Raw genomic sequence first — 13,826 nt, 5'->3', positions numbered from 1 at the left:
TAAGATCCATGAAACTGTGTTTGCAGTGCCCACTACTGTCCCTGTCCTCATAAAACTTGCTGCCTAGTGCTGAGATGTACAACTAAATGAGAAACTAAAATATTACAAGAAGTTACACCATTCTGCATAAATGCCATTTAAGTTCATTCACTATTTCTACATGGACTAAAATGTTTTTCCCCTCTGTATTTTGTATACTTGAATCCTTCTCACCCTTCAAGAAACAGTTCCATCTTCCCTCTCTGAGAAGTTCCTCCTGGTACCCAGTTTGGAAGAGCTCTTCCTCCCTGCTTTCTACTCTCCTACTGACACTCTCCACTTTGCCTTAAGATCACAGAGACTGACTTAGCTCTTCTCCTAGAAAATCAAAAGCTTGCTAAGAGTGGGATCCAAATTGCATTCAGTTTGTGTCTCCCTCAGTACACAGACCAGCTCATTTTATTCAGTTAACTCATTTTCTGATTTCTAGAATACAGTCATGTGTTTATCCATGGGTCCATCTTGCCATTGGAAACTAACAGATTTTCAGAACAAAAAAGAAAACAAGGCCAAACTTCAAATCATATCTCATATTTGCACAGCCAACACATAGGCCATTAGCTTTTTAATAAGTAGCAAAGACATAAAACGTTTTCTTTTAACATGTGCTGGGACTTGACTGGTCTCTGTTGCTTTATTTCCCCAACTGGCTCAATAATAGTCTTATAAAAGTGACAGAAAAACCATACACCATGTTACCTTAGAGGGATGACTGAGTGGGTTACAAAAGTAGGAAGACTCAGATGCCAAATAAAACATGGGCTATTTGGCAAAACCTTAGCATGAACATATGGACCTAGTCCAGGCGCTCTAAAGTTACTGGCTGTATTAAAAAGAAGTTGGACCTGCCCTGTTTTATGATGTAAAAATGTGTGTGTGTTTGTGTGTGTCTTGTTTCATTGAAGTGAAAGCAAATGATTTTAACAGAATAGTGACAAACATTAATTCATAAAATAGTTTTTAGACTGGAAAAATATTTGATAATGGATCCAAATATGAAAATAATGAAATATAAAAATCAATGTAGTACCTTACAAACTGTAGAGATTATATCTGAGCTGTCAGTTCTAGTTGTTCAAAAACCCTGTCCTCTTTGAGTGAGAGATACATCCCTATAGAACATCCTGTCCTCAGCTGGAAGGCTTGGCCTTAAGGGCTTATTAGTTAGTGGGGAACAGAGCAAACTTTCTTTATATCTTACCACACAGTTCTGGTCTTAGTATAGTCTTGTGTCTGATTTATGAATTTCTCCTGGAATGAATTTTCCACAAATATATGATGGCGAACTGTGTAGCCTTGACATTCATTCTGCCCATGAATGTCTTTAGTGTTAGCAACTGGCATCCAGGCATTTTCCAGTGACTCACCAACCAAAGCTGTACATTGCCTTCTCTACATTTGAAAAGGGGCAGGGGGCGGACCACAGAACACTAATCAGATTCTAAAGTTGCTTTCATGTTTACTTAATATTTCTATACTGCTCAGAGGAAGCCAATATCAGCAATATTCTTTTTGAGATGACAAAACCTTGAAACTTTTTAAGTTAATTTTAGAGCAATAGAGTTTTTGTTGACTTAGTGTTCACTTTTCTGTTTTGTCTTTATTATTTGACATTAGGGCAACTCTTACCATAGATTACTTGCTCTTCAGGGTATATGAGACTAAGATTTCTACCATGTTGATGATCGTATTTACTTTTTAAGTGTAATGAATATTGTGTGTTACTAATTTTTTTAAATTCTGGTGAGGAAATACCACCAAGTGCCGTTCGGTGTTTTTCCTCTTTTGATGTGTTTGTGAAAAACTGGTGTAACCAAAAAAGCACATTAGAGGAATTCAAAATGGCCCTTTAGAGAGTGATGGTTTCTATGAAATGGATGGTGTATGATTTTAGTGGAAATTTTCCCATTTTGACTTCATCCTTTGTAAAACACCTAAATGTATCAGAGTCACACCATTTGGCTTGTTTTTAGTTGTGTATTAGTAGTTATTTAAAGCAAGTCTTTACCATACAGCTAAAAGAAGAATTGAATTTTCTTAACTATGCCATAAAAGTAATTACCTGCCAGATAAAAGGGACCTCATGTTCTAAATAGTTGAAATTCAACATTTTGTTTTAAATCTTCATTTTCTGATATGTAAAATTATCTGAATTAATCTGTATGGTGTAGGTTTAGTCATGTTATCAGCTTCAGATATATCAGATATCTATATATGTTAACCCACTCAAAGAATATGATTTTGAAAGCCACAAGAATCCGTATCTGTGTCTCGTACAGGAAGACAGGAAGGCTGAAATGGAAAGATGCATATAGACCCTAACTCATTGTCTCATGAAAGTCAGTCCTCTTCATGCTGTGGCCAGGGAGCAGTAAGGGGTGTGATGCTCAGGGCAGGGAATTGGAGAGGAGAAGGGTGCATTATTTTCTGAGTCATCTTGTTTCACTTTCTGCCTATCTCTCAATCCTAATACACACCATAGGTGTGTACACACGTGTACACACACACACACACACGTATACCAGACATTTTCCTTTTCCATCCTTTTAGGCCCTGGAGTAATAAATTACTCTGCTGGAGAGAACTGGTAAATTCAAATAGCACACTCCTTCCATTCAGAATATCTGAATGAAATATCATACTTTTCCCTCACATCAAAAAAAGACAGAACTTTTTGTGACTAAAAGTTAATTTCTTAAGCCAAAAGAAAATTTCTGGAAGCAGTCACTCAGGAAGAGTTTCCTAAAACATTCATATGCTAAGTTGGTAAACGATGGGATTTGTTGTTCCTTTGTTAGCAAGAAACCATGATCTTGAGCAGCCACAGGTCCATTAAGATCTCTCCCAAGTGAGAATGCAATAGGCTTCTCTGGCTGTAAGTTGTCCATTGCCTCTGCTTCCATTGGAGAGAAAGAAACCAATCACTTGCTCGTGTTTTTTCAAATTTCCAAATCCATTCTTACGTTGTAAAAAACAGGCTGCTGCTGATTTTGGCTCACAGGCCATAGTTTGGACAAAACCCTTATCTATTCAGTATACTAACTATCTGTTCATATCAATATATTATTCTTGATTACATGCAATGACTACATTCTTGATTATAGTCAATGGATATATTATTATTTTCAACATTTTAAGGAATGTTTAATTTGTAAAAAGTTAAAAGTCGCAGAATGGTTTGCCATTCTTATGAATAAAAACAGAATTTCAGGACTTCATATGAATGTTTTTAGTTTATGCTAATTTAATAATACATTTTTAAAGAATTCATTTTCTAATTTTTCAATGATTTAGCATGTTTTCAGATTTTATCAACAATATCATCAAATGACTCATTTGCCAAATTTACCATTTTCCCCAAACTTGTATCTGTGAACTCTGACAAAGCTTAATGACTTAGAGTGGATTGAAATATTTTAACAGTTTTTGAAGATACTTAGGATATATTGTACTTGGCCAATTTTTCTGTTAACATTTTAAGGAAGGTTCCATTTGTCTGTACCCCAGGTCCCTTACTGCTGCAGCTGAATTGAGCAGGGGACAAGAGAAGGGAACTTGCGATGGGGGAAAGAAACAAAGGAGAACCAGCATCCAGCACAGTTTGGGCTACCAACCCCTGAAGTTGGGTTGGGAGGAAATGAGTCCATGAGAGAAGGAGATGAGGAACTCAGCAGGTGTCTGAAGCCCTCAGGACTCTGAAATCCTTCCTTCCTACAATAGTCTTAAACTCTGCCAACTCAGCACACTTAAAATTTTATGAATAGCTTAAAGAAACAGGTTTTTGGTAAATCAATATATTTGGATAATTTGACAAATTGATGCTTTGATTCATGTTCATTCAGTCCATTTGTCTCCTGGCAAGTTGGCTTTTGGAAAATTTAATATTAGTAGATTGACTTGGGAAGTTGGTATGCTTCCATACTGAAAAGCAGTGGCTTTCCAGAGGCAAAACTAAGAAGGAGCCAGGAGTGGGTCAAGATTGCATCCTTTCTGGAAACAATAGTGTGCACAAACTACCTGGCAAAGTTGATAGTAGCTCATAGTTATCTGCAATTCATTCTGTGGAGGATGTTAGTGGGTTAACTTGTGGTGTGAATATAAAGTGATGGAACTGATCTTAACATATGGGCCTATCGATTTCAAAGACATACACATTTTGGTAATAGAGACAAATGAAGGCATCACATGCCTGTATCAAAACATTTCATGTACCCCATAAATATATACACCTACTATGTACACACAAAAATCAAAATTAAAAATTAAAAATAAACAAATTAGGGCATATTGGATGTGTGGCATGACAAAATCAAGGGATTTCTGGCTGAGATTAAACAAAACTAGAGATTATTTTACTACTCCCTAATGGTGACACAACTATTGCCCTTACTGGTATAAGAAGTTAGCAGACTGGGTTCATATTCTGGCTTTGTCATTTACTAGTTGTGAACTTATATGTTATTCACGTTATAAAGCTTTATTTTCCTCATCTATAAAGTGGAGACGATAACAGAACATATGTCATTGAGTTATTGTAGGACTCAGAAAGGTAATATGTAAAAGATACAGACCCCATGGTAGGAACTTGGTAAATGATAGTGTCTTTTCTGTCAGTCAGAGATGATATTGGTTGGGGGTAGGCAATATGGTTAGTTAGCAATTACCTTAAGATTATTGAGGGTGATGATGAAACATTCACTTCAGTTACTGATATTCTGAACCGATCAAAATTACATCCATTGACTATCTGCCTTTAGTTAAGGTTCCTAAAATGAACTAAATTCATCTTCAAATAATGTAAATCTATTAAGATGACTATCTCCAATTATTTAGTTAGTAAAAGTTGCTATATTGAAAGAGAAGGACCTGTCAAATATTTAGAAGGCAGTGTAGTTATTTTGTATTCGGAAGGATCAAGATTTGTACATTGATTCAGAGAATATTTACAAGTATACATTGTATGCAGAGCCCTGTAGCCACAGAACACACTTCTCTTCTCCCCCTCAAAGGAGGATATTGATCTAGGTGATCTATAGCAATAGCAACGTTCCCAAGTCTCTCAGTGCAGTTTCAAGTCACAAAACCCAGGCTCTTGATCCCTATTCTGCTCATCTTAACACTAGGGCACCTGCTTCTTGGCTCCAAAGGAATAGAGAAATGATAGCGCATGCAGAACTCATCTTGCAGGAAGACATTTTCTAGGAGAGAGAATTAAAATTACAAAAGAACAATTGTAAAGCAAATTACAGTATCATACCTCTCAAATCATATAGTTAAGTGGAATAGAAACTTAGAGACGTAGGGTGGTCAATGAAAGAATGGCTAATGAGGGCATTTGAGCTGACCACACTTATGGAGACTCTACAGATTACAATGTACTTTTTCTTTTTTTTAATTTTTCAGAATTTTGTTTTCACTTTTTGCATGTGGAGTTGAGAAAAATATTTTTTCTAGCTTTATTTAGGTATAATTGACCAATATTGAGGGTGTGTGACCCCAGCTTCTGTTCACCTTCCATGGCATGCCTAGAATACTGAATAAAATAGTAGGGGGCTAGGGCAAAGAGAGGCTGTTTCAGGCTTGATTCCTAGGGAGCCACTTAACAGGAATCCTCTTCTAAGAACATAATGACTCTTGAGGAGAGGTAGGCTTTGGAGCTGCTAGTATCTAGTTATCAGGGATGGCTGAGATGCAGTTGGATTTGAAGGAAAAGTTGATACCTGATCCTTGACTCAAGATTTTACATTTCAGACAGGGCATGGTAGTGAGCTTCCTCTGAGAGCCTGTAGACTAGCCTTGGTTAGAGTAGCCTTAAAAATTAGCTTCTTAAACTTTGTTCATAACCTGCAACCAAGAAGGGAAATCTGGTTTTCTTTCCTTCCATCACTTTAGATTATATAATCTCAGCTGTAAATTAAATAGGGAGAGACATTTAGGATTATATTTTTACTGTCATCAGTTTCCTGACTCTGCCACAACTGTTCAAAACACACCTTAGTTTGTACTCCATTGACGTATGAAAGGACAGCATTCCTTTGACATCTTTTTCATATTTACAGTTTCATTTATACAGCAAGTAGAAGTAGATGATATTTTAAGCCAAGAACAACCTTGCATTAAAGCAATTCAGCAGTGTTAAGCACTTTACCAATGGATATCAAATCTCGGTAAAATATTTAAAATGAAGAGAGAGAAGAAACATGAAGGGCTCGATTTAAGAGTAACATTTTGAGATTTTACATGATGAAACAGAGGTACTCGTCTTTGTAGAATTAGGTGTTCTTTTATGTAACTACAACTGGCAAAGTGTTCTTTGATCTTTCTCCTTCTTTTTAAAAATTAAGTGATACAATTTGGAAAAAAGAAAGTGTGCTTGTATCTGTTCCTACCCAAAGGCCAGCAGTGGATATGGCTGCAAACCCTCTGTTACATGTTATATCCCATATCCTGAGCCTGAACTCATTATTTACATGCACAAACTAGTTAGGTATGAAATATTCCCTAATGTTTTTCTTTAAAATTGTAAGTGCTTCTCTGTGGCTTTTAATTGTGAGGTGTTTTGTTTTGTTTTCGGGTCTCGACGTGTCGTCTAGGCTGGAGTGCGTTGGCGTGATCACAGCTCACTGCAGCCTTGACCTCCCCAGCTCAAGCGATCCTCCCGCTTCAGCGTCCTGAATAGCTATGACCACACCGCCACATCTGACTTATTTTTTATTTTTTCTAGAGATGGAATCTCATGGTGTTGTCCTGGCTGGTCTCAAACTCCTGGGCGCAAGTGATCCTTCCACCTTGGCCTCCCAGAGTGCCTGTGACTTTTATATTCTACATCAAATATTTGCCATTTATATTGACTTATGGAGAGGCAAAAAATGTAAATTCACTGAATAATTTGGAAAATATTCACTTTTATTTATATTCGTGATATTTAAGTCAGTGGATTTGAAACAAAACATACTTGCTTCACAATATATTGCTGTCAAAGAGTTTTGTCCAGAAAAACTTACTGCATCGTTTAATACAGCACTATCCAGTAGAACTTTCTGTGATGATTGCAGTGGCCTATAATCTGCTTCATCCAACACAGTAACCGCTAGCTATGGAGCACTTGAAATGTGGCTACTGTGACTGAAGACTACATTTTAAATTGTATTTAATTTAAATTAACTTAAATTTTGATTTAGCCACATGTGCCTAGTGACTGTCATATTGGACAATGCAGCAAGCAATACATTCATATATTATTTATCTCAGATATAAAGTTATGCACTATTTAGAAGCCAATATAAAGGTATTAGATTGCTTTTAAGGAACAAATAGAAGCTCCAGCTTGTCCATTAAAATAATTTTGTCAATCCAAGCAGATTGGGATGAAGGATGTGAAACATTTTAATTGGATTGACTGCTAAGTTTTATCTGTTTATTCCTTTATTTACTTAGCAAATATCCATTAAGCACATGGTAATTGCTCTCCATTGTGTGAAGTGCCTGGGATACAAGAAGTTTAAAGCATGTTCATTGCCTTGAAGAAATTCACCCTGTAGAAAAAGTAGATAGAAAGTAATAAGAAACATTTGTATAAGGTAGAAGAGAGTTGAGAAAGAGGGAAGAGTCTAGAATGACTTGTAGATTTCAGTCTTGAGTGACTGGGTGGAGGGTGGCACTGTTCACCAAGTAGGAGACACTGGAGGGGGAACAGGAGTCTATACCATGTTGAATTGAAGTTAGATATCCACAGGTATGTGCTGAAGGCAGTTGGATATGTGGGTCTACAGCTTGGGAAGAGGTCTTGAGGTAGAGCTGTGGGAGTCACCCATAGTTAAAGCCAAGGAATACGACATGGTCTGCAAGGCAGATAATACAAGAAATAACTTGGCTTATAAATTTAGTCGGAGATCGAAAAATTATTTTAAAAATATATAATAATATAGGAATTTTGCTTTTAAATAATATGTTGGCAGATTTACAAGTGACTCCATTTATGTTTGTTTCATGACACTGAAAATCAAATCAGTAAGAAATATTTTATATTTTACATATTTCATATTTATTTTAATTAATATTAACATAAATATTAATAAATATATTTAATTAAATATATACTTTTTATATATTTTAAACATTCTATATTCGATATAGTCCAATTATACACACAAATGCCTGACTTAAACTTATTAACTAGTTGTTTTATGCTGTGTAAATACTTCCTAAATATTACATATTTTTGATATCCAAAATAAATTTTTTCAAACTCTTAATTTTTTAGTTTTAGAAATAAATGCTATAAATAAAATAGATTTTTGTCAGGGTCCTCTGAAATACAGAATGGAAAATTTCTCTCCATTGGCTCAGAATTCACTTTTTGAAACCATGTGAAATAACCCAGGTTTTCTCTTAATTACGTGTCTCTGAATATGCTTCGAAAGTTTTATAGATACCATTTTGCCACTGTCTTGCTGCTCTGAGGTCTTGTTTTTTATAATATTTATTATCAGACTTTAATTTCTCATTTTGTGGAGTAATAGGGGCTTTTCAAAAGAAAAACTCTTGAAAACAAAATACATTTCAATAACAGAATCTCAGTTATGAAATTTTTAAGGCTTGAAACACTATTATCAGTATTAAAAATAAGATTCTCATTCATTCATATTTTCTCCCCCACATACTTAATTGGTGAAAAGTAAGCTAGTATTTAGACTCTAGTGTGCCATGAAGCTGCATCTCACCTTCATCGAAATTCTAATTTTGATAGAAATGAATTGTTAATGAGCCCCGAGAATGGAGAGTTTCTCTAATTACAAGAAACAAAATTAAATTGGGCCTAAAGGCATTTTTTTTGTAATTGCAGTTGGTTTAAAAATTGAAAAAGAATATTTACTCATACACCTTGGCTTTAAAAATACTGGTTTGCTCCCCACTGTTAAAAAGGCATTGAGACCTGCAGCAAACTTCATTCTAATGAGGGTCCAGATGATTTTTTTGGTGTAGATGTGCAGAACAACTTTGTGGGAAAAATGATACCTCAAAGATTAATGATGTTAATGATGTTCTGTAGTAGGGAAAATAAAAAAAATAGTTTTTATTTGAACCTTTTTATTGTATGATAGAAAATTTTGATTTAAATGGCAAGTGAGATATGCTTACCATCTCTCTTTTTACCTATTTATAGTAGCTCTCAAGGTCAAAGAGGACATGCTAGCATGGAAGTCGTGTATGTTGAACCCGCTGCTGCTGCTGCTGCCGCTGCTGCCACTGCCGCTGCTGCTGCTGCTGCTGCTATCTCAGATGTATGTACATTGAGGACCACAGACTACAATCTTGGACCCTTATCCATGTGATGTTGATTATTTAGTTAATGTGTGTTACCAAGAAGTATGTCATATGGACGTGACACATGAGCAGTGTTCCACAGTTGCCATCTTGTAGACATTTCTTATTAGGAGCCAGTAACTGCCAGACTTGGAATGGTCCCTGTAGTGCTTGAAAAAGAATTAAGCTAAACTCTATCCCAGATGTTGTTCAGGGTCCTTTGCCTTGTGAGTACATTTCACAATGAAAGTTTACTGACCTGCATGGTATAGAAAGCCATGAAGGCGGCCGGGCGCAGTGGCTCACGCCTGTAATCCCAGCACTTTGGGAGGCCGAGGCGGGCGGATCACAAGGTCAGGAGATCAAGACCATCCTGACTAACTCAGTGAAAACCCATCTCTACTAAAAATACAAAAAATTAGCAGGGCATGGTGGCGGGCACCTGTAGTCCCAGCTACTTGGGAGGCTGAGGGAGGGAGAATGGCGTGAACCCGGGAGGCGGAGCTTGCAGTGAGCCGAGATTGTGCCACTGCACTCCAGCCTGGGCGACATAGCGAGACTCCGTCTCAAGAAAAAGCTATGAAGGCCAGAACCCAGTGCCTAATTAGCCTAGGTTGTCTGCATCCATTCTCTAAGACAATGAATGTATCATCCGTTTATTCATTAACCAGATATTACTAGAAATAATCCTTAAGACATATACATTAATATAAATTTAAAACCTGGGTCTGCCCTCAGTGATCTGATGAAACTCTCGTCTGGGAAATAAAATCAAACTGCAAGGAGAGAGAGAGGTAGAGAAGAACAGAAGAGGTATCTCAGAAGGCATTTCCCACGTTAAAAAGTGAGAGGGTGGTTCCTTGCCTTACATGCCACTCCATGGGTGCATGTACCACAGCTGATAGGCTGGATCACCACAGTGGTAACAGTGCTACAGAGAGAAAACATGGCTGAGACATCAGAAGACAAGGGTTTGATTCCTGATTCTGCCCTTACCAGTTACATGGCCTGGGGAAAGTTATTTTACCTCAGCCTCAGTTTCCTCATCTGTAAAATGGAAGTAATAATAATAATCTCTGCCAGGCTACCTCATAGGCATATAATAATGCTCAAAGTAATCTTATTGGGATATTTATTTTACTCCTGTAATAGAATGAAACCTCTGTGAGAGGAGAGACCATTGGCTGTCTTGTTGGTCAACTTTGAACAAGGCTTGTTACACATAGTAGGCAGTCATAAATATTAGATGCACAAATGAGTACTCTATGTTAAAGCACTCTGTTATTTTTATAGAACTCTTCAAATATTTGGTAAAGGGATTTCAAGAGCAGTATAAACAGGGTGCATGCATAGACTCTAACTTTGGTTTTCAGGCCTCCATGTGTTTTGCCTGAATGAATTTGTACTGGAATCAGTGCAGATAGCAGGTCCTTTCAGTATTTAAGTTCTCCTGTAACATGGAGATGCCATGAGCACATATTTTAAACGTGAAGTGCTGATTTTGCATTGAATTTTCCAAGTATTGCTCATTTAACAAAGTATGTCTATGTAAGTAAAACTTTCTCCATTCTGAATAAGTACCTCTGCTTAACCTAATATTCTGTTCAAAGAAGTATGAAACAAAGAGGAAATTAGGTAGAAGAATGCTAATTTAGACAGAGCAATGTTCTCTTTACACACAAACTAATTACAGGTATGCTAGGAAAAGGGGCCAAGCCAACCGTATAGCTCCAGCAATCAGTGTAACATCTACACAGCTGTCAGGCTTGCTTCATCAGCCCGTCAGTAAGTATTTATCCAGGGTTTATAGTGTACTGTGTGTGAAGAATCCAAAGTCCTTAAACTTGGTATGTGTGGAAGAAAGCTGGATTAAAATATTCTCATTTTACAAAACATATAATGCCCAAGTAATTATAATATTTAGAGAAAAGTGGATTAAAAAAAAAAGAAATACATAACCCCACTGCTGTGGCACAGCTGCTGTTTAATTTTGCTTATTCCCATTCAGTCTTAGTCCACCAACGTATATATTTTTCATGTAGTTACAATGAAAAATATAGCTTACATTCTACGGCATACCCTTGGCTTCCACTTATCACTAAGTTCCATTTTTTTCTACAGTCGCATTGATCATTTTTTAAAACTGTATAATATTCCATGGAATTGTGAGACTTCTGCTTCCAGCCAAGATGGAGTGAGGGAGCCAGGTTAACTTGCCTACCTGAAACAGGCAAAAATAAAACAGACAAAATATATGACATAACAGTTTTCATGATAATGGCCAGCAGGCAGCAAAGGCCACAGATTCTTGAGCAATTGGAAATCAACGAGAGGAGCTCCACAGTTACCAGAGCTTACTACATAGCAAGTTTCTAGGCCACATTGCAGAGAGGGAGAACACATATGGAGCCCAGTGGACTGCCTGAGTTGACACTGAGGTGAGAGTATAGGGAGACTAAGTTTGCTAGCAGAGTCCTAGAGAAGAGAGAGCTGCATGGAGAAAGAATGCTAGAGATCTGTGAGGGGCCTCCTCTAGTATTCAGCAGCATATTGATTGGCATATTAACTTGAGGAAGCTACTTGAAGTGGGGCTAGGGGAAAACCATTCCAGAGGATTACAGAGAACAATGCTAGTACTCACAAAGGGTTGGTAATAGTTCTTGTTCCTACCAGCCATACTAGAAATCCTCATGACACACAAGACATTAAGTGAGAGTACACAGAAATGTCTTGCATCAGGTGTGGAGAAAAATTAACTCTAGTGATATGGTTTGGATCTCCTTTTTAATTGACTTTGTCCCAAATACTTCTCTTAATGATGAGTGTAGGTGACTTATGTTAGTAGCCACTCACATTCTGCCATCCATCCCTAGAGATAGGTTGCTCCTTAGCCATGTTACACTAAACAGGCATGTTTGGCAGAATTGGCGCTTGTGCATTATCAGATTGCTTTTGCAAACAAATCCATTGTTGCAGGAGGTGGCAGGTGGGGTGGCATCTTCAGAAGCAGCTGTCTCTGAGCATGAACCAAGGGCTGGGTAGGATACCAGCAGACAACACAGGAACAGTCTGCTAGAGCTGATTATGTGCAAATGAGAGGCCAGGACAAACCTGGTTTAGGGAAAAATCATGAGAGCATCTTGCATTGATTTTAAAACCTACTATATGGTAGGCATTTAGTCATTTATTCATTCAACAGATACGTATTTAAGGTTCTAAAAAGTAGTCAAAGAAGGTCAACCCTGAAGCAGAATAATAACACTGAAAACTAAAGTGTCTTGAGAGCTTCCTATTTGTGCATTTTGCTGGGTGCTTAACTCCCACAACAGACCTATGAGGCATCATCATTCCAGTTTTACAGATGGCAAATATCAGAGTCTTGCTATTAAATAAGTTGCCCAAAGTCACACAGTAAATGTCAGAGCCAGGATTCAAACCCAGATCTGTCTGATCTCAGTATCTATGTCTCTTACTGCCCAGTGAGGCATCTACTTTTAAAACTATTTTGTCATATTGTCCTATTTGTTGCATGGTTTCCCTTTTGTTCTTTATATATTCGAACATTTTAAATGTGTTTATTTTTAAAGGCCATTTCTGATTCCTTCATTTACTGATTTATTGAACAACTATTTATTGAACACCTACCAGATACCAGACACTGTTTTAAATTGGGGAGTGGATTCATTGGTTAACAAAACAGTGAAAAATTGTTGCTCTAGAGGAACTTACATTCCAACAGTGAGAAACAGACAATAACGAGATGAAAATATTAAATAAAGAAATCATTGATTAGAAGGTGACAAGACTTAGGCCGGGCACAGTGGCTCATGCCTGTAATCCCAGCACTTTGGGAGGCCGAGGCAGGCAGATCATGAGGTCAGGAGTTCAAGACCAGCCTGACCAATATGGTGAAACCCCATCTCTACTAAAAAATACAAAAAGTAGCCGGTGGTGACGCACGCCTGTAGTCCCAGCTACTCAGGAGGCTGAGGCAGGAGAATCGCTTGAACCCGGGAGGCGGAGGTTGCAGTGAGCTAAGATCGTGTCACTGCATTCCAGTGTGGGCGACAGAGTGAGACTCAGTCTCAAAAAAAAAAAAAAAAAGAAGGTGAGAAGACTTATTGAAAAGATAGAGCAAGATGAGGAGGTTTGGGAATGCAAGAGGTGGGGGAGTACAGTATTAAATATAAGCAATGACTTAAAAAAGGGGAGAAAGCTAGCCATGAAGACATCTGTGGTCGGGGAGACTATTTCAAGAAGAGGAAAAACTTCTGCAGGATTTTGAGGTGGAAGCATGCCCGGTGTTTAGAGGAATAACAAGAAGGTCAGAGCAGCTGGAGCAGAGTGAGCAAAGCTGAGAGTAGGTATTGATGAAGTCATAGATGTAATGGAGGTCGGGTTGAGTAAGGCTTTGTAAGCCATTGTATAGATTTTGGCTTTAACTCTGAGTGAAAAGGGGAATGATTAGAGAGTTTTGAGCA

At 37.5% G+C, this 13,826-nt stretch overlaps 1 protein-coding gene across 1 annotated transcript in view; it reads left to right on the top strand.

Annotated features, from left to right (window-relative positions):
* PASD1 (PAS domain containing repressor 1) overlaps positions 1 to 13,826 on the top strand; it is a 64,678-nt gene that overhangs the window by 36,305 nt on the left and 14,547 nt on the right. Inside the window, exon 8 of the mRNA XM_037989290.2 lies at positions 9,206 to 9,323. Coding sequence (XP_037845218.2) covers positions 9,206 to 9,323 — 118 coding nt within the window. The remainder of the gene's footprint in view (positions 1 to 9,205; positions 9,324 to 13,826) is intronic.

Source organism: Chlorocebus sabaeus, chromosome X (genome assembly GCF_047675955.1).
Source record: "Chlorocebus sabaeus isolate Y175 chromosome X, mChlSab1.0.hap1, whole genome shotgun sequence".
Classification (NCBI taxonomy): domain Eukaryota; kingdom Metazoa; phylum Chordata; class Mammalia; order Primates; family Cercopithecidae; genus Chlorocebus; species Chlorocebus sabaeus.
This window is presented reverse-complemented; position numbering and strand designations above follow the sequence as displayed.